General features: G+C 36.3%; 1 protein-coding gene across 1 annotated transcript; it reads right to left on the reverse strand.

The window, feature by feature from the left end:
• Positions 1-618: 618 nt before the first annotated feature.
• Positions 619-19,912, reverse strand: LOC124555228 (transmembrane protein 267). Its single transcript, XM_047129085.1, has 2 exons — positions 19,337-19,912; positions 619-2,550 (listed from the first exon to the last, which is right to left on the reverse strand). Exons 1-2 carry the CDS (start codon positions 19,631-19,633, stop codon positions 2,233-2,235), a joined length of 615 nt encoding a protein of 204 aa, XP_046985041.1. The 5' UTR covers positions 19,634-19,912; the 3' UTR covers positions 619-2,232.
• Positions 19,913-25,419: the final 5,507 nt, after the last annotated feature.

Genomic DNA, 25,419 nt, shown 5'->3' on the forward strand with positions numbered 1-25,419 from the left:
GAATGTTATAGTGTCCTCTTAGCAATTTCTTTCTAGGTATATTAACTTTCCATTATAGAGCAGAGGATTCAGACAGTATTTTTTAATGAAAAAAAAACCCTGAACTAATTCTCTAATAATTAGCTTCTTTGAATTAGATTCAAATGGAGTATGACTCCTGCATGGAAATATAGTTCAATTCTTTTCCAATCAATGGTGTGAGTCACGACTTACATTCACATTGTGAGAAGGCGACATTGGAACAAGAATGGCTAAATAAGGTTTTAAATAGATTACCACAAGGCTGTGCTGAAGTGCTACTGGGAGTCTGAAAATAAATAAATGCAACTGAAGAAGCAAAAGTGTTAGTCATCCACCTGTTCAAATAATTATACTTTATTATTATTATTATTATTATTATTATTATTATTATTATTAAATATAATGATACTCTTTGTCTTTAAATATGTCTGCTTGTGTCTGTATATGTGTGGATGGATATGAATGTGTGTGCGCACGAGTGTATACCCGTCCTTTTTTCCCCCTAAGGTAAGTCTTTCCGCTCCTGGGATTGGAATGACTCCTTACCCTCTCCCTTAAAACACACATCCTTTCGTCTTACCCTCTCCTTCCCTCTTTCCTGATGAGTTTGTTGTTTGTTGTGAAAGCTTGAATTTTGTGTGTTCGTTTGTGTGTCTGTCGACCTGCCAGCACTTTCATTTGGTAAGTCACATCATCTTTGTTTTTAGATATGTTCAAATAATTACCTACATTTGGAATAAATTTGAAGCTAATACTCCTGTTACTGATGTCAATAAGTGAAGATACAGGAGAAAACAAAAGAACCAAATTCAGTTACCACTTTACACAAACACTGAAACATCTGTGAATCAGCATGCACACAAATGTGGAGTATGGCAAACAGAAGAAACAACCAACTGTAAAAGGTGTAAAATGAATTGCTCATTTCAAAACTACATACTGTTATGAACAAGCACAGCCTGGACTAAATGTTTCAGTATTGTGGTTAGTGTGGAGACCTAGGTCACAAGGATGAAGGGTTTTAAAGAAATAACAAAAGTGGTATGTCTGATGAGGTGTAAACTATCATAAATATGTGATCTCTGATCTTGTAGACACACATATTCTTGTGGGTATCGAAGTGAATCTGACAGGGGATCACTATGTTGTTCATCATCACATGGTTTGATTGATCAGTTCTTTAAATGTACTGTAACTGGTGAGGTGTATCTTAATATGCTCCAAATAATGATTTTTCTCCATTATTCCATCACTTTTAGGAGACGAGAAATTTTACCTATAACAAGATGACGATGATAATGATGCACACTGCTAACATTGACTCACGTCAATGGATAGATAAAAAATGCCTTTTGCCTGCCACACACTACAGGCCTCACATCCACATTTCTACCAATGGAAGATCATGTCTGAAATTTCTTAACAACTGCAAACGACAGTGAAGGTTCTACAAGTGAGCATTGAAGCATCATGTGCAGTCATCACAGCAGACACATTGACACGTGTAGTTGGTATAGCATTTAGTGGCACTGACACTTTAGTGCTTGGTGATAACTATGGGGACCCAGAATGACTCATGGATGGAATCTGTAGCCATACTGTTCCAAGGATAGTGAATGTGAAAGAGTGAATACTTCTTTATACCCTTTGGCAAAGCAAACTTCTCAAACTGCACCATCATCTTTCCTCTTGGAGAGTATCGTAAAAGAGAATCTATCATTTATCCTGATCTAAGTTAGGCATAAAGTAAAGTTCTAAGAAAATATTTACTTATATACTTTGGGCACTTCTAATAAAGGACAGACAAAAGAAGACCAAACATATATGTAAGCTTTCCATGTATACAGTTTAGGCAACAACACCCACCAGGGCTGTTTCCCCACAAGTAAATAGTTCTCAAATTTATTTTTACAGTATTGGTACTCATTTTAAGAATTCGGATCTACTCATTCCCAAGTTCAGGAAACTAAACTATAAAGCAAAATATATACTTCAACATACTACTGACTTTTTTTACACAATAATGATGATAGTGCATATTCTTATCTAAATCCCAGTATTTCAGAGAAAGTATGAAAGTTACAACAATAATGCAGTGTCAGAGATAGAAGACAACAATTTGGCAGTGATGTCTGCAAATCTGGACATTAGTATTGATATCAAAGTTTTATAACAGTGTAACAAATCTCTTTTAGAACTAGATAACCAGTACTATACACTTATTGTATCATAATTGTAAGTGGTATCTGTCAGTTTCATTCCAGCAACAATTAAGAATGGTATCAGTACAGTAATAATTACATATAAATAATATGGTAATGGGTAAGTTGTACCGCAGGGCCAAAGCCACAAGCCCCGTCTAGTAGAATCTCTAATGTGATGACTGAGTAATGCTGCAATAAGTAACCATGAATATCTTTTCATCACAGAGTATTTCAGTAGATAACCAACAACTACTCCTATACCAAAAACTAATAATGGTATTGATGTGCAGTGCAGGAATGGACGAGACTTCAATTGTAGAGCATTCTGAAACAAAAATTTTGAGTTAAATTAATTTCATCTTCTAAATCAATGTGTATTTTAATAATTTACTTTTGTGCCAGTAAAAGTTATCAGAAAGAGTGGCCAAATGTGGCAAGTGGTGCAAGTGTTGACACAGTATCTGAGCAGTCTGTATGTGGTGAGCATGGTAGCAAATTTTGAGGTAATAGACTCTGAATGTGAGACGATAATCAGTGCAAGACACATCTGTTCCACAATATGGGGGAATCATAAGAATTAGGGTTTCCAAAGTCAACAGTATCTATGATGCATCTTCAATATTGCAAAGACTATCAGAAGTGCTTGATGAATGGGAACTTACTTCTCCTAGAACTGTCAAGAGAGGAATGCACCACAAGGGCTTCCGCAACTGATAACTGAAATCACATCCAGTGCCTTCCCACAATGTTTGGCACTCAAGTGTAATATTAGAAATCCAGTGCCTTCCCAAGACATTTGGCACTCTTGGTGACAACACAACATTAAGTGATGCTTCTTCCAGCAACAGGCCAAAGACAAATTACTTAAATATGCCTTTGTGAAGGGCACCTTCTTGTAATTCCCATCACCATTTCTCTACAGTTTATTTAAAGCAGCAGCTTGATATAGTTTACATTTCATTTCATATATTAAAAGTCACTGAAAAGAACTCTGTGGCAGGTATTTCCAGATTAGATACAACCTAAAAAAGTTAGAGTTTGTCCATAACCTCAAATTAATAATAAAAAAGGATAATATCCAACAGCTGGGATCCATTTATACTACGAAACAAATCTCCTTAGACCAACAAACAGGAATAATTAAAAAGGATTGGTAAATCAATGCAGTATTCAGTATGAAGATGATCTTTCCCCCACATCAGATTGCACAAGTTCCATCACTTGTAAAATTACAATATGAAACCTGATTGAAATATCTCTATTAATTGTCGCAATTTTGTTGCTCCATTTTTTCAATCAAATCTGCAGTACTGGAACATCATTTCTGAACATGCAAGTTTACTTTTACAATGACATTTTATGAATAATCTTTTGAGGGCATCCAAAATGATAAACCACTACAAATGTCTGAAATGAGAAAACTCGTGATATTATGAGTGATGATTTAAAGATGCAAATGTTTAACTAAACAGGCAACTTTCTGACGTGGTGGTAACTGTAATCCACTCAAGATTCACTCCTGGATGACAACAACCCTGACACTTTCCCATCAATTGTAGTATTCAGCTACGAACATCCATATTGCTTCTGTATGTTTTGTAATGTCATCTACCCACCTATTGTTACCTCATTATCTTGGACTTTGTCTTATACCTCAGAATCCAGCAAAAACCTTTCTTGGTCCATTGCCATTCATTTTCCTTGGTACATGTGCCACTGACCTAAGTTAATTTTCAGTATAGTGATAATCATATTATCTACTCCATTTTGTTCCCTATCTGTTTACTTGTCTCTTCTAGTTATTCCCAACATGCACCTCTCCACTACCCATTGAGTAACATGGAAGTTTTGAATGTTTGTCACATTAAAGGTCCATTTCTTACTGTCACTAATAAGAACAGTTAATACCAACTGTAAAATTTTCTTTTTGATCTTATTGGAAGCTCAATATTGAAAACCCAATTTAGTTTACCAACAACGTGCAAGCATATTTTTGCTGTTTGTTTATTTTGCTGCCCATCTAGTCAGTCTCCAACTGCACTAGATACAAAAACACAACTGGTTCTATGAAGTCGTTATTAACAACTACAACTTTCCTTTCAATGTGTTGACTGTACATCATTTTAGTTTTGTCAAAGTTGATTTTTATACCTACTTTCAACCTTGTCCTACTAAGTTCTTCCATTTGTTGCTGATTTTTACATGCACTGGAGACGAACCGTATAATTTCATCAGCAAAATGAAGCTGGTTTAGATATATTCTATTACAAAGTATTTCTTTTTTCATTTTCCCAGTTTATGGATATGGTAACTTCCTATAGAGCTGCTGAGAATACTTTTGGAGATATGGAGTCTCCTAGCCCGACCCACATTTCAACTTTAAATTTTTCACTATCCTTGTTAAATCTAGTGGAAACTGTAGCACTGACATTTATAATCTTCAGCATACTAACATACATTGAATCAATATCCTGTTCCTCAAGGACTGTTTGTATAGAGTCAGTTTAAACTGAGTCAAAAGTTTTCTGAAAATCTATCAATTCCAGACAAAGTGTTAATTCATATGCACTACTCAATTCTATAACTTCATTCACGACCAGCAAATGGTCCACAGTGCTATATCCCCTTCTCAAGCCAGATTGTTTCTTTCCCTGATTAAAATACAATTTTTTTTGTTTTGCTTGGTTATAATTTTACTCAATATCTTTTACATTATAGAGAGGAGTCTCAAAAGACTTAAGTTTCTAATTTCTGTCTCATTTTATATCAAGTACAACAATAATAGCATTTTTCCAATTTTGGGAAATTATATTTCTCCACTGGTGTTCTGTAAATACATCTTCAAGTTCCTTTTCTTTTCTTTACCTTTCCTACGGTTTTCACAATTTCTATTGGAGCACCATCTTCAGGCATCTCTCCTTTTTTCATTCCATGAATGATCTTTCACACCTCACCTTCGGGATGTTTTGGAATGCCAACTTCATGACAGGCCTCACCGACTGACATCGATATCTCTCCTCAGTGCAGCACTTCGTGAAGAATGGGCTTTTGAACGATGTATCCTGCTTTTTATACATTATATCAACTTACATACTATGCATAAAAAATTTAAGCCTGTAGGTGAACTTCATTACTAAGTAGCGGGTCACTGAAAATAGGAAAATTGGTGCATGACTAATGATTGAGTACACACCCTTGAGTCTTCAAACATGAATTAATCAGAAATAGTTAGAGTTAGGACAGTACAATTTGGTAGTTTTACTATTACAACACATAGGTATCCATGTACCAAACATGGCTAAATTCTGAAATGTTCACCGTAGGATCCACCAAAATATCCGTGATTTTACACACAATGGCCCAGCATAATGTTATGAATCACAGTTTGGACCCCTCCAGCTCTGTACCTCTTTGACTGAAAAAGCATGTTCTGCTTTTACTACCACATGACATATTTGGTTATTAAATTTGTGTGTTCCAAAATGCATTCTTTTGTGTGGCAAACAGGTAGTCTTCACAAGTAAATAATTTATGGCTGCAAACTGACATCACACAGCTCAATTTGCCATTAGTTTCTTCATGTAAAGTTTATCTCCCTGACACACTTCCACATTCATATAGGCCAACCTTTGTACCAAAGTCTCCCAAAAAAAATTAACAATACATACTTTAATTTAAAGGTCTTTATAAAACTTTTCTTGCATTCTTTCTGCTTGCTCTGTAGCAAGCATACACATCTGTTGTTATTGTAATATTCCTGAATTTTCCTTCTATTCTCAGCTCACTGTGTCTTTTGCTTATACGTTAAATTCCAAGAGACTACTTCTTATTTGTTTTGTTGTTATATATCCTGCTCCTTGCCCTTGTCACTCACGTCTGCATCAACAGAGTACTTCTCATACCACTAACTGATTCCTCTCTTCACTGATCCACTCTCAAATGGCGCATGGGTAGAATGATTGTTGGTAAGCCCCTGTATTAACTATAATTTCTTGAATTTTCTCACTGTGGTCATTTTGTGAGATTTATGTGGGAGGAAGTAATTTGCTGTCTGACTCTTTGCAGATATTGCTCTCTCAATATTTGAACAGTAATCCTCTCCATGATGCACAATACCTCTCTTATAAGTCTGCAACAGGAGTTTCTTGAGCACCTATGAAATGCTCTCACAGACATTATGAGGGTGTTCATGTAGTTAAGACACAAACAATACTTTCAGCCCAAAATCAATCCATCATAAATCTTAGTGGTGTTAATTCACAACATTGAAGTCAGATTCTAACATACTGCTTCTTTTTATACTGACACCACTATACCTATAAAGGGCTACCAGTATTAAATGTGTGGTTCTGAAAACGAAATTGCCTAAAGGAACAGTGCAGCTAAATGTTTCAAATAAATATTTAAATACAATTCAATAATGTGTATGGCATTCTGAATCACAGGGGCCCAACATTTTCAGAGGATCAAAGAAGAGTTGAAGGCTGCCGATTACAAAAAGCAGATTCTCAAATCAAAGTTGTAAGCATTTCTCTAGACAAATTCTTGTTCCACAAAGAAATGCCTTAGGTTCACTTATTTGTCTTATGAAAATCATGCCTCACTGAAATGAACAGTATAGAAAGAAAAATAAATTAATGCAAATAATATTCCTGCATTTTCATCCATTGCAGCCTTACTTATTTGGGTTTTTCTCCACAAATTTCTGTTAAATATAGGATCGTCCTACCGAGAAGTCATGACTGACAAATCCAGCATTTCTTGCTCATTATTGAGTGAATTAAATTAAATTTCTTATACTGAAGGAACTATGGAATGAAAGCTAGCAAGTAATGATTAAGTTGTACTTATGGTGTTCCATAAATCAAGCCATTTCGGTTAACTGAAATGCTTGATACCACTTCGACAACACACAACCACACAATCACCTTTCAACCTAACCTAGACCTTGGGCTATGCTGCAGGCCTGTCTGTAACCACAAAAGACATTAAAAAAAAACTAAAATAGATGCAAGAGAAATACTGTCAGTGTCCTGCTCTCTTTCTGTTTAGACATGTCTGGTGTCACAACACATCAGCATTACATTATGAAAGGAAGCAGATATCCAGTATCAGTAGGTTCAGATGATCCACCATTCCTCCCCAAGTGTGGCACATCAACTGACGGCTCAACACTTGTCCTTTGCAATCGGACAACCAAATAATTCATTCTTTATAAGGAAAAAAATGATTGGTTGAGGGAAACTCTCACCAAGCTCGCAAAGAAGTAAGACAGGGTTTCTTAGTGGTCAAATAAGATACATGATTTGAATACTATATCAGAATTTAAAGACTGTGAAAAAATATAACCAAATACTCAATAGGGTGGTAAGAGAAACCAAAAGACATAATAATGATAGCTATATTTCAAGCACAAAAAAATTGACTAAATCCATCTTAACAAACTGGCACAGGCTGGTCATCACTAAAAAGTATTTCTCTGGTAATAGAAAATAACAGATTCAAGAGATTTAGATGAGTAATTAAATGACTATTGCAGCAACACAGCAAATTAGTTAATCCAAAAGCATTGTGCAGCCACACCTAAGAACCTTCTAAATCATTTAAGCATTACTCTTAAATACGCATTCCTTCATGAAGTCACAAAGATTGAAGGTAATGCTGTCATTAAAAAAATAGGTATGAACTGCATGATCTCTCTGAAAAATCATTTAAAAAGGCATCTCATTTTGTAATAAAGCCACTAAAATACATAGTAAACATATTCTTCTCAACCTGAACTTCCCCCAGTAGCTGAAAAACTCATTTGTTCAATACATGGGCTACTGATAATGCAAGCTGCCATTATCCAGCAACCCAATTAAGTGTATTCTTAAAAAATAAGAAAGAGGAAAAGTATGAGTATTTCAGTGCTCTCTTTGAAGTATTGGGTGAAAGAGAGCATGCAATTGACACCCAACATCTTCCTAGAACTGTCAAAAGCATTTGAAAAACTGTGATAATGGCATTTTTTCTCACAAAGAAGCCCAATAATGTGTGAAGTCAATGGATAAAGTCTTAAAAAAATGATACAACCAGTCTAGTCACAAGAAAACCATATCTATTACAAATGTTCCTGTTATTTATGCTACCACTGTTTAGGAATATAACACTATTATGAAAAGGATAGCCACTACCAACCATTAGTAGAGGTGCTGAGCCACAGGTAGGCACAACAAAAAGACTGTCACAAAATGAGCTTTTGGCCAACAAGGCCTTTGTTGAAAAGATGACAGACAGACAGACATACGTGCGCACACACGTACACACAAAATCCCTGGCAGCTGAAGTCGGAAGTCTAGCTTCAGCTGCCAGAGACTGTGGTCATGTGTGTGCAAGTTGTGTTTGCGTGAGTGTGTTTATTTGTCTGTTGTCTTTCTTGACAAAGGCGTTGTTGGCCAAAAGCTCATTTTGTGACAGTCTTTTTGTTGTGCCTATCCGCAATTCAGCATTTCAACTATATAGATAGTACCAACTGTCCTTTTCATAATATTGTTACATTCTATCCTAGATTTTCCATTGTTTGATTGTTTAGGAATGGTTAGTCATAATTGGTTTTCCTTCACAAACTTCACTTTTGAGGGAAAAAAAAAAAAAAAAAAGGTTTTAACAAATAACACTTTCAGACTCAAAATTAATATGCACACATTTCTGGAACATTTGCCACATTTATGACAATACTGGTACTGACTTTGTAGCAATCAAATTTGTATTACACACACAGAAAATTGCTCTCTGTCTGCTGGATTATTCATTATTATCAAACTTATTATACGGGGATAATTATTAACCTTTAACTTCCCAGCATGTTCATATGGACACAACTGCTGTATGGTTCTCTTCTCTCTACATTGTCAGTTTTAAAATAATTTTTTTTGTGGTGGCAGTCATGTATTCTTGTCAGAGAGGGTCTGAATTTTACATTCATTGTTTTAACGCTTCACTGGTACCATGTACATTGTAACTGTGACAGTCTGTTTTGTAGGTAGTGCTTTCATAATAGCAATGGAGCATACTGAAGCAAGTATGTTTTATGAAGAACTTCATTTTTCCAAAGGAAAATTTTTGCTCTAAATCTATATATGTTTATTGAGATTTTTATTTTAGAGAAGTTGTTATCCATCGATTCACTTTCTGTTTATGATGTGAGTATTTCAAATGTGTCGATATGGACACACTGGGCAGTTGCAGGGTCAAAAATGATTCAATTTCTTTATCTCTTTTATTTCGTAACAGAGGCCTGGCACAATCTTTCCAGCATGGTTTGACTGCAGAATGTGTTAGACATCCCATCTGAGGAAACGAACCTTCCTCAGGGTGATGGAATTTACATCATACCCCCCTGATCCAGCAGTTTTCATGGATGAGGATTTAGGTGTTGGTGAGGAAGGGGAATACCAGATAATCTCAACAGTCCATATCTCTGGGACAAAGCAGAAATAAAATCCACAGATATGCAAATAGAAACTGATTTTAGAATTACACATTACAGACACAGAAATAAGCAAAAACCTGGGTTAATGGGGCACTAATGTTAAATCTGAAATCTTTTTCTGATTCAAGCATTCATATAAATGTTGACAAGTCTGCTGTGGAAATTTTAGAGTTATTTCTTGATGTGATACAATTCCTATTTGATGAGCCAAACAACTACACACTTTTTAGGAACTTTCCAAATCCTAACATAACATGAGAAGAAATGAGATGTTTCCTAGGCATCCTCATCAGTAAGAGGTTATACTGGGATTCCAATCGAGGCACAAGAAACAAGTTTGTATGCATTGCCATGAGAAGAAATCATTTTGAACAAATTCTTAGGTATCTGCACTGTAACAACAATAACAAGTTTGATGAAAAGGATAAGATGTGGAAAATTAGATCTTTTACTGGAAGAGTAAGAGGCAAATTTAATACACTTTTTGTTCCTAGTTCCTCAGTGACATGTCTTATGATGAATCAATGATAAAATATTTTGGGAGACACTCTTGCAAGCAGTTTATCAGTGGGAAACCCATACGATTTGTTTACACACCACCTCTGTATATCTTGTAAATTTTTCCTTTTGTCAAGGAAAATTGCTACATGCAAATACAGCATATAAATAGAGTTTGGTAATGCTGCTGCCCCACTCATTCAGATGGCAGATGATTTAAGACTTAAAACTTCCATTTAATTTCTTTTTTAACAACCTATAAGCTACTTCCATTTAATTTCTTTTTTGACAACCTATTTACATGATTTGCTGTTCCGTCATTCCTGAGAAGAAAATGTTTTGGGAGAACAGGCACTATTAGAGAAAACAGAGTTCCCAAACCTTGGTCCATTTCTTCAAAGCAAGTACTAGTTAGAAAGGGGATATTTTGAACCTTCACTTTTCAAAGATGGTGGCGTTATTGTCAAAAAATGGGTGGACAATTCAGTGGTTGTTGTAGCTTCTACCTGTGAAGGAGTTGATACCATATCATCCATAAGAACATATTCTGTAAAGGTAAAGTAGGCAATTCAAGTACATTGTCTGCAGTTTATTGCAACTTATAATAAACACATGGGAGGAGTGAATAGGGTGGATCAAAATATTGCCATTTACAGATCAAATATTCAAAACAAAAAATTGTACTGGACTTTGCTTGCCGGCCAGAGTGGCCGAGCGGTTCTGGGCGCTACAGTTTGGAACCGCGCGACTGCTACAGTTGCAGATTCGAATCCTGCCTCGGGCATGGATGTGTGTGATGTCCTTAGGTTAGTTAGGTTTAAGTAGTTCTAAGTTCTAGGGGGACTGATGACCTGAGAAGTTAAGTCCCATAGTGCTGAGAGCCATTTTTTGTTTTTGGACTTCACTTTCTTGGCTCACTGACATACCCATACACAATGTGAGGCAGCTGAAAAAAGGAACAGGGGCTGCGAATATGCAGCTTGAATTCAGGAGAGAATTTGTGAATCCTGTAAAGGGAGCAGGCAGGCCCTCTATCAGTTCCACATGCGGATATAATTTGCATGTTCCAAGTGATAGAAGATATGATGGTATACAAAACTATATCAAGAAGACTGAGAAAAAGAGAAGATGTGTACATTTGTACTGCTAAGTTCAGTTCAGTTCACAAAAATATAGGAAATGTGATGTAGAATTGTGTGCAGAATGTGTTGAAGTATACCACAAAAGTCCAAATTTTGCCTTAGCTGTAATAAAATGTACTTAATAAAAAATATATGTAACTTAATTTCAATGCCATGGACAAATTTCAAACATGCATTACGCGCCTAGTGTGTTCACATGGACACATTATGTTACAGACACACTATGAGAAAAAAAAAGATCAAGTAATAGCTTGTTTGCATTATTTAGATGTATTTTGCATTATTTCAATGTATAAGAAGCTAATAAATTGAAAATAAAGTAAAATATCCAATTCCAAAAAATGTGGATGGCTAGGGGTTAAGCAGTTAACAGAATTATTAAACATGATATGCACTGTTCTGAAATGTGATGCAATCGATTCCCAAAAGTGGTAAACTAATTTTTTTTTTTTAATCATGCACTTCTGCAAACTAAAATGTGTATTTCCTACTACTGTTGACAATAATGCAGCAGTAGTTGTGCTGTATTTCTCACTCTTGTTGACATAGTGCACCAGAGAATAAACACTGTGCTAGGTTTTCATGTTGTTAGTTGCGTACCTACCACTAGAATCTGGTGCACATGGTGTTAATCAAGTATTTGTTGGAGAAAAAAGATTTTCAAGCGTTGTTCCTCCTGAATCGCTTTTATAGGTATTATTTGTTACATTCTGCCATATATAATCTAGAATGAAATGTTCTGATAAAACTTCCTAGTGCACTTAAATTTATTTTATGCAAATATCATGCTATATTCAACTGGAACATGCAGGGTTACAAACGGAGTGCTTGACCCCTTGATGTAAAAAAAAAGAAAGCCCATACACTGAAGGTGATGTTAAAGCTAATGGTTCTGGAAGAAGTGTAACCTCTATCGGGTCAAGATGAATGTTCAATATCAGTTGTCAGCTTTGGCCAGTGACATGACACTAATTGCTGCTGTCATTGTACCTTTTGCTGCACATATTCACAGCTTTCTTGTTAGTTGGCAAAGTTAAGGAATATGAAAGTACAAAACAGGTTGTGGTGACACATTCATATGGAGCTGAGCTTGAGGTATAGGGTAAGTTGGAAGGTGACAGTTTGGTTGAGAGCTGGCAAAGCCAACAGAAATGAAACTAAATAAAGCTGGTTGGGGCGACGGACTGAATGTAGCTTAGCATGTTTGGTTTTTTAAAAAATGCCAATAAGATTACGTTATATTCCCCTTACTGTTTGTGCCATTTGCCACATATTTCCTACATCACTGGTCAAAGCTGATGCTCGTATCAAAAATTCCTCTATATCCACCTCTGTTTGCAGTAGTGAATCTTCCGCAAGTTTTGAGAATTTGTCTCTTCAGAGGATTTTTTTTAAAAAGTGGCAAACGTATGTCCAAGTGTGGTTTGTTAGACTTATTACCACAGGTAATAAACCCCAGAAGAGCACAGTAACTCACTACCAAAAATGACAAGCCTCCAAACAAAACAGGAGTACGCCAATAGCAGAAGAACCAGAAATCTATGCCCGTGAACAAAGCTGTGGCAAGTACACAGAAGAGAAAGGAAACTGAGTAGACAGATTCGGATTCAAATATATCCCTGAAGAGTGATGAGAGCCTAGATGTGTCAGGCCCTTTGAAGGATCCATGCCAGATCCTACTATAATGACTAATCCAACATCTATATATGGAGAAGATTATATCTTGGCTAAATTTCAAGGAGAAAAGAGATACTCATACAGCTACAGGTATGTTTCAATCAAACAAAAAGTACTACAAAATGACATAGAATGAAAGTGTTGTGATTGGGAAAAACGCCAGTTCCTCATGTTACTACAGGGGGTGGGAAATTTCAAAAGAGGGATCTGCTTTGTGTTTAATGGTCCTGTTCATGTTCATGAAATATATTATTACAAATAGAAAAAAACCAATGAAGTAATTTTTGTAGTTCACCATTACATATGTTTTATGCTATAATTATAAAAAATACAGAAAAATGCCCATTATATGTAGGCCTATATAATTTACTGGTTTCCCTATCTCATTTTTATGACCTCTTCATTGTACATAAGACTATCAGTGTATGTCATATTTCAGACCGGCTGTGTCATATTTAAAATTTTCAGTCAAAAAAAGATAGCTTTCTAATTTTTTTCTGGTCTGCATTTGTAACTATAAAGACTTAAACACAGTGTCATTTTGAAGTAGTTTTTACCCGTTACACATACAATTTTATCCTAAGAAGTACCTGCACTTTTTCTGTAAACAATACAATAAATTGTATGATTTTGTATCATATTTAGGTAACCTTACCCTACAAGACAACAAATGGTTATAGTAAGGCAAGATAACATCGAATAAAATTCCATTAAATCTACAGCTGCCATCATGAGGGTCAGGCCATGCTATTCTTTTTTTTGTTACGGAAGGACACTTTTTCTGTGAAATCTGGGTAAAAAAACTTTAATTAGAAATGGGAAACTAGTGCACAACATATATTCTGCAAACTGTTACAAGCAACAGGAATTTCTTTATGCATTTAAGTAGTAATATTATGTTTCCATATTTTCAATATTAATTATTTTACTGACGGTTACGGAAGGACAAGAAAAAGCACATCTTTTTTTATACTTGAATATAAAGAGTAATTCCTGCTCTGATGTTTGTGTTTCACTAAGCAAAACTTTTAATTGGTTAACTGCACCTGTTTAGTACATAAATAATGGCATAATAGATATTTTTAGCACTTAGATTAAATGCTGCATCCAAGAAAGTGAATAGCTGCAGTGTTATGGAAGGACATTTTTTCCCAGCTATACAAATTTGACTTTTAACACAAAATACATTGTTATTTATTGAATTTTATAACAATAAATGCTATCATACATGTTACATATTAATTTATTATTGAAATTAAAATTATGTAGCATACGAAAGTGAAATTATTGTTCGTAAAATATAGACTTTGTACATACATAATTTAAAACACTGTTCTGAGAAAGTACCCTTCACATTTAATAAAGTAACACTGGAAAATGGTTTATAAATGTCAAAATAATTGAAAAAATATAAACTTAGGCATAACTACTTGCTTAAGAAAGCATGAGTAATGTTGCTGAGATATTTCTTTTTTGTTTTTTTAAGAAAGTACCAGGAAAAAGAACTTTCATTTAGTTATTCTCCATAAACATCAACAGGATCTGAAAATTTATACGTAAGTCTTTCAGAACTACCATTAATATGTGATTCACTTAACACAGAAATAATGTCAGCAGGAGAAACATTAAAAGACATCATTCTGGACAATTTTAAATGTGTTTTTAGTATTGTCTGTTGACTTGATTCCCATCACTTCGTATATGTCTTTATCAGCATGAAACTTCTGAATAATGCATGCATACCTGTATACAACAGCTGTATCACTAAACACTTTGCAAAGTAAAAATGACCCATTAGACAAGACTGAATCATTTGTTAACTTGCTTTGAACTACTTGGTTCTGCTGCTGCTTGAAAACATTTGCACTCTGAATAAGTTTGTAGGTCCTTCCACTACTATGCTGCATGGAAAAAACAGAATTTTACGAAAGTGTGAAGTGTTTTTTATCAGAAGAGGGTTGTGCAAAATGATATTTTCGAAGGCCACTTATAGGCAAACAGTTATTCCATCGGCTTTCCAACATTTTCTTTACTGCTTCAATTCTTTACTCTGGAACGCAAATCACAATAATACTTTTGGCAAGATCTTTTGCAGCTGTTGAAAATTCTTCTGCACTATTTACTACTATTTTTTTCCGGAGTATGGAACGAAAAATGACTTTCTTCAGTTCTCCTCCGATGTCATCATGTGGACCCTTTCCATGAGCTGTTTCGAAGTAACTTCGATCAGCTGTTACACCAAAATCTTGTTCATGAAAAAGAAGATTACAAACAGAGAACCGGCTTTTGAACAGACTTGCAGCTCCATCACTAAAGTAATGGACATGTGAAATTGGAAACCCAACTTTTGTTTTCAGATGTGCTAAAACTGCCTGATTGAAAGCATGGACACTGTCCTTACTATGTTCTAAAGAATCAGATACAACACAGTAGTTTATATGCTTCAGTTCAGGACAGTTGTAATACATAATGGCTGTAAAAATAGACACACTGGGTGAACACCAGTGAGCCTGCATGATCTCAGATTGATGTTTTATCGAAAAGTTTTCTGAGAAATCCTCAAGTACAACAATGTCTGTTTCAGGAAGGACACGTTTTAACGTGCGCAACTCAGAGTGCTACCTACGTGCATTGTAAACATGCCTGGTCAAAGTCTGTAATTGTAAATAAAGTTATACCTTTGCTTCTGACAACTTTGTTTCCATTTCTTGTTTCTTTGTACGACCTTCTTCTAGACACCATTTATAAAAAGTTTTTCTTTTGTTTGAATCTAACCCTTCAAAATAGCTGTCAAGATTTAAAGTGCCACACTCTTCACAATTACTGCCTATACAGCTGATATTGGTGGAATCACAAACTGTTTTCCCAAGTACTCCATCTAAACTTTTTGGTATGCTTGGCACATGCTTGTTCAAAGACCTTAATAACATAGCAGCATTTTCATGGTAAGTGCAGACACAAACTTCTCGATCTCTTAGTGTTATAGATACAAAATGCTTTGGTCGTAATTGTTTAAATTTTGACAGTCCAATGGGTAACTCCCCAAACTCTTTGCAAAAAAGTTCTAAATTTCTTTAATACTGTATAACAAAAATCTCTTTTGCCTGTACTCTTTACCACGTTTAATAGAAATGAATTCCTTTCTGCCAGCTTATGTTATCTCTTTCATAAAATTGTAGCACCATCTGCATTTTTTGATTTGGCGCAGAATCCCTTCTTTTTTTTTTCTTTCAAATACTGACTGTTTTGATTTTGCATTCCTAGCAGTAAAGCCAACAACTTCAAAAAAATTATTAAGTTTTTGAGGTGAAAAGGTTTTGACGAGTTTTCCAAGAACTTCGGGCTGCTTGGAAGGTGATTTTGGGAGACATCTCTTGATGCTTTACATAATGTGCTAGGTGACATTTTTAATGTTGGATTTGCACTGGTTTGACGAGCAAGGGTGCGTTGCATATTTTTCTTATCTTTTCCATATTTTCGTAAATGACCTATCTTTCCCTCAGCTATAAACTTCTGTCGTTTTGCTTTCTTTCTCTCACAATCTTTTTGACGATACACTTCTGCTGTTACTGGATCATTCATTTTTCATTTTCTGCATTCCTTAGCATGCTCGGCACCAGTTTGGCCATCACACCTGCACATACACTCCTGGAAATTGAAATAAGAACACCGTGAATTCATTGTCCCAGGAAGGGGAAACTTTATTGACACATTCCTGGGGTCAGATACATCACATGATCACACTGACAGAACCACAGGCACATAGACACAGGCAACAGAGCATGCACAATGTCGGCACTAGTACAGTGTATATCCACCTTTCGCAGCAATGCAGGCTGCTATTCTCCCATGGAGACGATCGTAGAGATGCTGGATGTAGTCCTGTGGAACGGCTTGCCATGCCATTTCCACCTGGCGCCTCAGTTGGACCAGCGTTCGTGCTGGACGTGCAGACCGCGTGAGACGACGCTTCATCCAGTCCCAAACATGCTCAATGGGGGACAGATCCGGAGATCTTGCTGGCCAGGGTAGTTGACTTACACCTTCTAGAGCACGTTGGGTGGCACGGGATACATGCGGACGTGCATTGTCCTGTTGGAACAGCAAGTTCCCTTGCCGGTCTAGGAATGGTAGAACGATGGGTTCGATGACGGTTTGGACGTACCGTGCACTATTCAGTGTCCCCTCGACGATCACCAGTGGTGTACGGCCAGTGTAGGAGATCGCCCCCCACACCATGATGCCGGGTGTTGGCCCTGTGTGCCTCGGTCGTATGCAGTCCTGATTGTGGCGCTCACCTGCACGGCGCCAAACACGCATACGACCATCATTGGCACCAAGGCAGAAGCGACCCTCATCGCTGAAGACGACACGTCTCCATTCGTCCCTCCATTCACGCCTGTCGCGACACCACTGGAGGCGGGCTGCACGATGTTGGGGCGTGAGCGGAAGACAGCCTAACGGTGTGCGGGACCGTAGCCCAGCTTCATGGAGACGGTTGCGAATGGTCCTCGCCGATACCCCAGGAGCAACAGTGTCCCTAATTTGCTGGGAAGTGGCGGTGTGGTCCCCTACAGCACTGCGTAGGATCCTACAGTCTTGGCGTGCATCCGTGCGTCGCTGCGGTCCGGTCCCAGGTCGACGGGCATGTGCACCTTCCGCCGACCACTGGCGACAACATCGATGTACTGTGGAGACCTCACGCCCCACGTGTTGAGCAATTCGGCGGTACGTCCACCCGGCCTCACGCATGCCCACTATACGCCCTCGCTCAAAGTCCGTCAACTGCACATACGGTTCACGTCCACACTGTCGCGGCATGCTACCAGTGTTAAAGACTGCGATGGAGCTCCGTATGCCACGGCAAACTGGCTGACACTGACGGCGGCGGTGCACAAATGCTGCGCAGCTAGCGCCATTTGACGGCCAACACCGCGGTTCCTGGTGTGTCCCCTGTGCCGTGCGTGTAATCATTGCTTGTACAGCCCTCTCGCAGTGTCCGGAGCAAGTATGGTGGGTCTGACACACCGGTGTCAATGTGTTCTTTTTTCCATTTCCAGGAGTGTATATTCAAGAAACTTGTTAAGTCTATAACTGAACCAAAGAAGCAATTGAATTTACATTACATTTCCAAAAATTTCATAGTAAGCCACTGATGTACATTACATTTTATTTGCAAGCTCAAAGAGTGAACATATGTTTAGCTCAAAGGAGACACGCCATGTTTGTTTAGAGTATAAATTAAAACTTACATAGCCAAAAAATTGAGAAATTCTTTTTACACGTTTTTAAAAGTGTTGCACATAACAAAGTCGCCTAGTCTTTGCAGAGTAGGCTACAATATTCCTTCACTGTTAATAATTATAAAAATATTTGAAAGTTGTCAGATAAATACCAACAATATTAATAATATGCCTCAGCATGTAAATATTTGATACACTTGCTCATATAGCACATGAAATTATAGCCTACATTCTTCACTCAGGCTTTTGAAGTAATCAGGCTTATTTAAAAAAATGTTTCAGACTTATGCAAAAATAAACTTTGTTTACATTAAACTAATACTTACTTTCAAATTGTTTATAACCTTTATAAACCAGCAAATTTACACTTCCAACATGAACAGTCACTTGAAACCTATACAACAATGGAGAGTGAGAACAGGAGGGAAAACATCTGACAGAATTGTTTCATTGGCTAGCTAGGTAAAGACATGCTGCGAGTGGCTGGTTTCATTTTTAGAGGGAAACTCAAATAAACGTTTATAACAAATGTCCTTCTGTAACAAGTTTTACAAAATAAATATTTATTAAATAGTCATGTTTCATGTTGCTTTATGGTACTGAAGACGTCATAATACTCTTCTGTTTGGAAATTATGGAAAATAAAATTTTATATGAACTGTTCATTATATTTTATATTGAAATTATGTCAACAATTTGTTACGGAAGGACATTTACAACTTTGGGAGGAATTTTATGTCTTTGATAAACATACCAAATTCCTTCTTTTAATACCAATAAATGAATTTCCCCTGTCTGCAAATGACTACGTTTTAAATAGAACTGGGGAAATGAGACAAAATAAACGTGCCCATAGCCACAACACGTGAAGCACATATAATGGCATCGTGCATAACTCTACAAAAGTTACTTTGGTGATTCGTACAAATTCAGATAACTCACTAGCATAATCAGTCATTCAAAACAGCAGGAACAGAAAAAAAGGTCTGAAAATAATAGGTTACTGGCTTTACTTTATAAACGATGATAAAGGGTTAGTCGTAGAAATTACTGGATCAGAAGAACAAATGGACTAACCTCAAGAGACACGGATCTTGCTGCTACAAAATGATCCACATCAATTGCAGAAGCTGCCAAACAACAAGCAGCAGACTCAGCTAATGAAACGTAGGCTGATACGTGCGCATAATGAACGCACACCAACAACCATGTTAAAAAACCAATTACACCATGAGTTAAATTGTCTGATAATGACTTGGCTAATCGGTTGTCACTTGCACTAACCACAAAATCCCCAATCACTGGAACAATAGCCAACAAACAAGATACAACAGACGTCGTATAACCCATCACAACATTGGGATAACATGTCATAAACGTCAACACGCATTTCAATTCTTGCCCGCTTCAGAAGTTCACACTTCACAGTTCACAGGTAAACAGAAACGTCAGTTACAGTTACTCTGTTATCTTCTTTGTTTGAGCCAGTGGAAAGAGCAACTTAAGTGAGTACAGTACAACTGGCGTTCAGGTGAAACCGATCGAACATTAAGGAAAACTTTCATAAATCCTTCTTAGGTGATTTAAATATTGGTTCACATGTTTCCGGAATAATATATAAAGTGGTGCGCTATGGGATTCGAGTACGATGTTGGAAGCTGGAGTAGCTTTCGATTGTTACTAAAAATCTTAAGCTAACCACGACACAATCTTTAGCAAATGTTCATGATCAAAAAATAATGAAACATTGAATAAGTTAAATAATTTTTCACAATTTGGACGATGCTTTGTGAAAATTTATTCTCATGATGAAGTACAAATATTTGCATAGATATTTTATCGGAAGTTTCGGAAAATCGGACAAAAGAAATCCGTCCAACTGCAGTAAACCGTAAAAACACAATTTCATGGCAAGAGATACAGAACAATAGACACACAAACACTGCGTAAAATACCTAATAAATATTTTCTCTTTATGATAAAAGTAAAGTCTCGAAATGTATCATACTAAGAATAAAAATACATTACTAGCGCAGTGTTTCATTATTCAAATCATGAATGACAGTTGCAGACTTTCCAAGAACATAAGTTGTGATGAATGAAATTGAGAATTGTCGCTTCTCAATTAAGAATACAATATGCAAATGCGAGGGGCCATTTTTATGTGGGCAAATAAAAATGTTTCCTGGAGCATTACCAAAAACTTTTCATTATTCTTTATGTCCTCACTCTGTAACCCATGAAGCAAATTCCAGTGAACTCTTCGAGTTTCTCTTCTTGCCATCCACTGTTTCATCCCACAGCGTGGGCTGTGGCTAAGCCATGTCTCTGCAGTATCCTTTCTTTCAGGAGTGCTGGTTCTGCAAGGTTAGCAGGAGAGCTTCTGTAAAGTTTGGAAGGTAGGAGACGAGGTACTGGCAGAAGTAAAGCTGTGAGTACCGGGCGTGAGTCGTGCTTCGGTAGCTAAGATGGTAGAGCACTTGCCCGCGAAAGGCAAAGGTCCCGAGTTCGAGTCTTGGTCGGGCACACAGTTTTAATCTGCGAGGAAGTTTCAACTATGATATAACTTTTTGCGATAGTGCAATCACTTGAGTGATGTAATCTGGTTAAAGAAGTTTGACGCAATCCTTGACATAGATCTTTTACGGTGTTATACGGGCTTCGCGCTTCATTCGTTTGTGTGAGCCGGCACATTGGTGACGTAATACAGATGTGTATTTATGGTTGTACACGCCTTTGACGCAAATGACGTCACTCATGGCTCTCCACTACCACTGGCCTCGGAAATCATCTTGTTCCAAGTGAGTCGACCAGTTCAGTTAAAAACAATATTCACGCTGACTGGTGCATTATTTGTTATTGTTTTTTCAGCTACTAATGTGGAGGTTATATAGCTGCAGTTATATTAAAAGTAAGTATTTCTTAACTACTAGTATAAGTAGTTATGGTAATTTCTTAAAGGATTTCTCAGATGTTATTCCAAGGTTATATCATAAGTTATACAGTCCCTGGCCAATTTATTAGATGCACTACAGTTTTTCAGCAAATTTTGATTTATATTTAAAGAAAATTGTTTTTAATACATAAATTGTGATAAAATGATTATGTGTAGTCATTGTCCTAACTAATGTGATATAACAAATAAATAAAAGTAGTATTTGTTGAAAATACTTTATTTCAATACCTACAACAAAAATTAAAATATTGTGAAAGTGAAAACATTAGCTTTAATATCTTGATGAGCCACCTTTTGAAACTATGAGAGCCTTCATACGATGTGGCATACTGTCATTGTGGGACTGTACTGTGTCCTGCATTTGCAGATGATGATACCACATATGGATGATCTTCTCTAAGAACTGTGTTTTTGTTGTGATGGCATCTTTTGCAACCTCCCTCTTCATTAATTCCCATATATTTCTACGGGGTTTGTTTTGGGACTATTACCTGGCTAGTCAAACACAGGGATATTTTGTTCCTTCAGAAAGGATTTAACTGTCCTGGCTGTGTGTCAGAGAGCACCATCCTGCATAAAAATAAATGATTCCCCACTTGGAAAACATTCTATGAGATGTGGTATTAAGCGTTTTTGCAGGACTTCCTTGTACTGGTCTTACCTCATTATCCTTTTAACAACGTAAAGACATTCTGTACCCTTGTCACAGATGACAGACCAAATCATCACCTTAGCTCTGTTTAACAGTCTGAATAACGCAACCGCCATGAAATTTTTCCCCAGGTCGAAAGCACACATACTGAGATTTGTTAGTTAAAATTTCAAATGTGCTTTCATCGCTGAAGCATACCAGTAAAAATCAAGAAACATAATTAATATTCTATCAATAAATGTATATAGGTTATACCATATCGTAAATAATAATTTTAAATTCAAATTAGCGATCTCCAGAAGTCCACAACCTTATCACACCACTGTTTAGCCCACTCCAGACGCTTTACTTTCAATGTGGCTGTTAACATTGGTTTTATAGCGGACCGACAGGTCTTGAAATCAATTTCCTTCCACTTTCTACTAACAGTGCGTTCAGAAGCATTCACATTAGCGTATTCCAGTTGAGATTTTATCTGTTTTGTTATTATAAATCTGTTTTCCAGGCAGATTCTTTTGAAAAATATTTCTGACCTTGGGGTGAAAATTGGTTTTCTTCCACATTTATTCTTCTTTCTGGGGCTCAATTCTTCACCTGAATCAATTTTCTTCTTTATGCGCTTCATGCTACCTTCCAACATTTAAAAGCTTCGTGAAATTTCCTGATTGGAATACTTTTCGTATTAACGAGGGCTTTGACCTCAGATTTTTTACATGGTGAAATGTCACCTCTTTTACTCATTTTGAAGGGTCACAACTAGTATTATCTGGGTGTTAAACAATTAATTGTGATGTCGATATTACGAAATTGATAATTCAAAGAGATCAAAGTATTACACCAGTTACACATGAGAACACCACTGAACAGGTCCTTTCCTTATGCTGTACTCTGCACATTGATACATACAATAAGTCAACAATACAATGTCACGTAGCAACAATAGATACAAAATTCGACAATGTAATATGTCCCCTTAATAACTGTCATAAATTTTCCTATTATATGCATTAAATGTAATTATTAAAAATAACATTAAAATGTGAAATGTGTCTAATAATTTGTAGAAATATATGCAAATACTTCTGTAAATTGTGGATGAATCTTCTTTTCCAGACACTTAAAACCTTGAGTGACTGCAGCGTGGCTGGGTTTGGAAGTAATTACAAATCACAAAACAAAACAGTCACAACATTTTCTTCAACCAGCAATAAAGAGCTAAAGGAAATGTGACTGAAGAATTCCTTGAGGTATCTCAGAATTAAATAAGCCTTTAATATCCATAAAGCAGTTTAGTGAAGAATGCTTTGTAAATACGGAACAGTTTCTAGTTGATGGGGAGGAAGAGACATTCAAAGCTGAAACCAGATGCAGTTCGATCGAATTTCCTTAATTTGCTACTGTATTTGACAACAGGCAGCCCTTATTGCTGGAAGTTATGTGTTGCAGAAAGTGATAATTATGAAAAGCAGTGATATTAAACTAGAAAGGGCGTATGGCGAACGAAATGGTATTAACAATTTAGGAGACATACAAATATTTTTCAAGTGCTTCTGATATAAACAAGAATCAATAGTGTGAGTAAACAAAATATAGTGCTGTGTTTAATTGGTACTGTTGATTTAATACCTAACATTATTAGATCAGGTAGCTGTTAAGACTGATCTGAGTGCCCTCTTTTCCTTGAGAAGGTATAAAACGCCCCAACATGAAGTGTCCAATGAATATGTGCCATTAAATTCCCAACATGTTAGTGTAATTAAACATGTTGAGTCAACAGCATCTTCTTTAGACACCTGAAACAAGAGTTCTGCAGCTCAAAACATAGTGAATATGTTGAAGGAGAGTTTTTCAGATGACAGATGTTGACACTCCCTATTAATAGTTGAAGAAACCAATTTATTAATAAAAATAACAACAATGAGGTACAGTATATATTTTAATGAATAACAAAATGTAAATAACATATTTGTTTCATCCATTCGCTTCCACTTCTCCTTATGAAAAATTTTAACTATGAAGTTGGAAGAGACATAAACAATAGAGAGTATTCAATTTTTAATTTTGTTTGAAAGAGAGATACAGGTTTTGGGACATACTCATTCACTTCAAATTTTGCCATGTACTACTGAATATGTACACAGTGCTTGATTTGGGACAGTACATACTGGTACCTCTGACCAAATAAAACCAGAATCTCGGGTTTTGAGATGTGGTATGATAGAAATTTTTGGGAAAAAAGTGTGACACTTGCAGTTCGCTTTCAGTTGAACAAAAAGCATTTAGTCAGTATGTTTTGACAATTATGATCCTTCCGCTGTGGCCGAGCGGTTCTAGGTACTTCAGTCCAGAACTGTGCTGCAGCTATGGGTGCAGGTTCGAATCTTGCCTTGGGTATGAATGTGTGTGATGTCCTTAGGTTAGTTAGGTTTAAGTAGTTCTTAGTCTAGGAGACTGATGACCTCAGATGTTAAGTCCCATACTGCTTAGAGCCATTTGAACCATCTGACAATTGTGAGAAATTTGGTGGAAATTGCGAAAACAAAACAAATCCCACAAACTAGCTTCTGTTGACAGATAACATCAAGACAGTTCCAGTGTTCATCTAGTCTATGGGAATCTGATCATCACTGTCAACAGAGCACTCTATTAACAAAAACAGTTTTTTAACTACTTTTTCTTAAGTGGAATGGCTGACTGTTGCCTTGTTTTGACCCTTCAAAGTATGTGGAATCTTGGCTGCTTTGTGGATGGCACTCCGCTATGGAGACCAACAGCAAGCAAAGAGAGAGAGGAGGTACATTCGACTAAATCCTTTCAAAGATTTGGACAGTTATACAAACTGTAAGTGAAACCATTTAATATTTTCCCTCTTTCATTACCCTATGTTTCAAATATATGTATACTCTTACTACTGAAATTCATTTTTTTAACAAATCGTAAATTGAGAAATAATGTTTAACTCAATTAATGAAACATCTAATAAAAGATTGCTGGTGAATATGAAGAGTTCTATTTTTATCTGCACAAATACTGTTTTCATAATTTAAAATGCTCAGGAAAGCGTTAAAATAACGTTTTAAGAAGTCTACATTTCAAAAACACCCCCCAGGAAGATCACAGTACTGGATCCCCATTTTTTTTACAAATCATGCATTATATAACAACACAGAATTTCAAGGGTACAGTATTTGATGTAAAATTTTTATGATGAACTTAGAAGAAAATTATGAATGAAATAAAATGTGTGTGTGTGTTTTTATGTGTGTTCTAGTGATTTAAAAGAGTTGGAAGAACAGTACTTGACATAAAAGTTTTTGTAGTTAAGTTATAAATAGTCTTCATTTATGGAAATGTGTGACAGGAAAACTAGTGGCAAGACAAAATTGAAGTACAGAATTTGCATTAACATTTCTGTGGGGTCATTCCACATCAAATAAAAACCAATTCTCTCATTTTTTGGTATGACTTAGCTTGTTGTTCATTTTAAGAATCTATATAAGGAACCAAACTATTCTGCACTGTCTCAAACAGCTTAGATTCTACCGTCTATTA

This window comes from Schistocerca americana, chromosome X (assembly GCF_021461395.2).
Source record: "Schistocerca americana isolate TAMUIC-IGC-003095 chromosome X, iqSchAmer2.1, whole genome shotgun sequence".
NCBI classification, from domain to species: Eukaryota; Metazoa; Arthropoda; class Insecta; order Orthoptera; family Acrididae; genus Schistocerca; species Schistocerca americana.

Coding starts and splice junctions, on each gene's coding strand:
- LOC124555228 (XM_047129085.1), bottom strand. CDS start 19,633: ATGACATGTTATCCCAATGTTGTGATGGGTTATACGACGTCTGTTGTA. Junction 2,551..19,336: donor CAAGATCCGTGTCTCTTGAG/GTTAGTCCATTT, acceptor TTTTTGTTTCAG/AATGCTCTACAATTGAAGTC.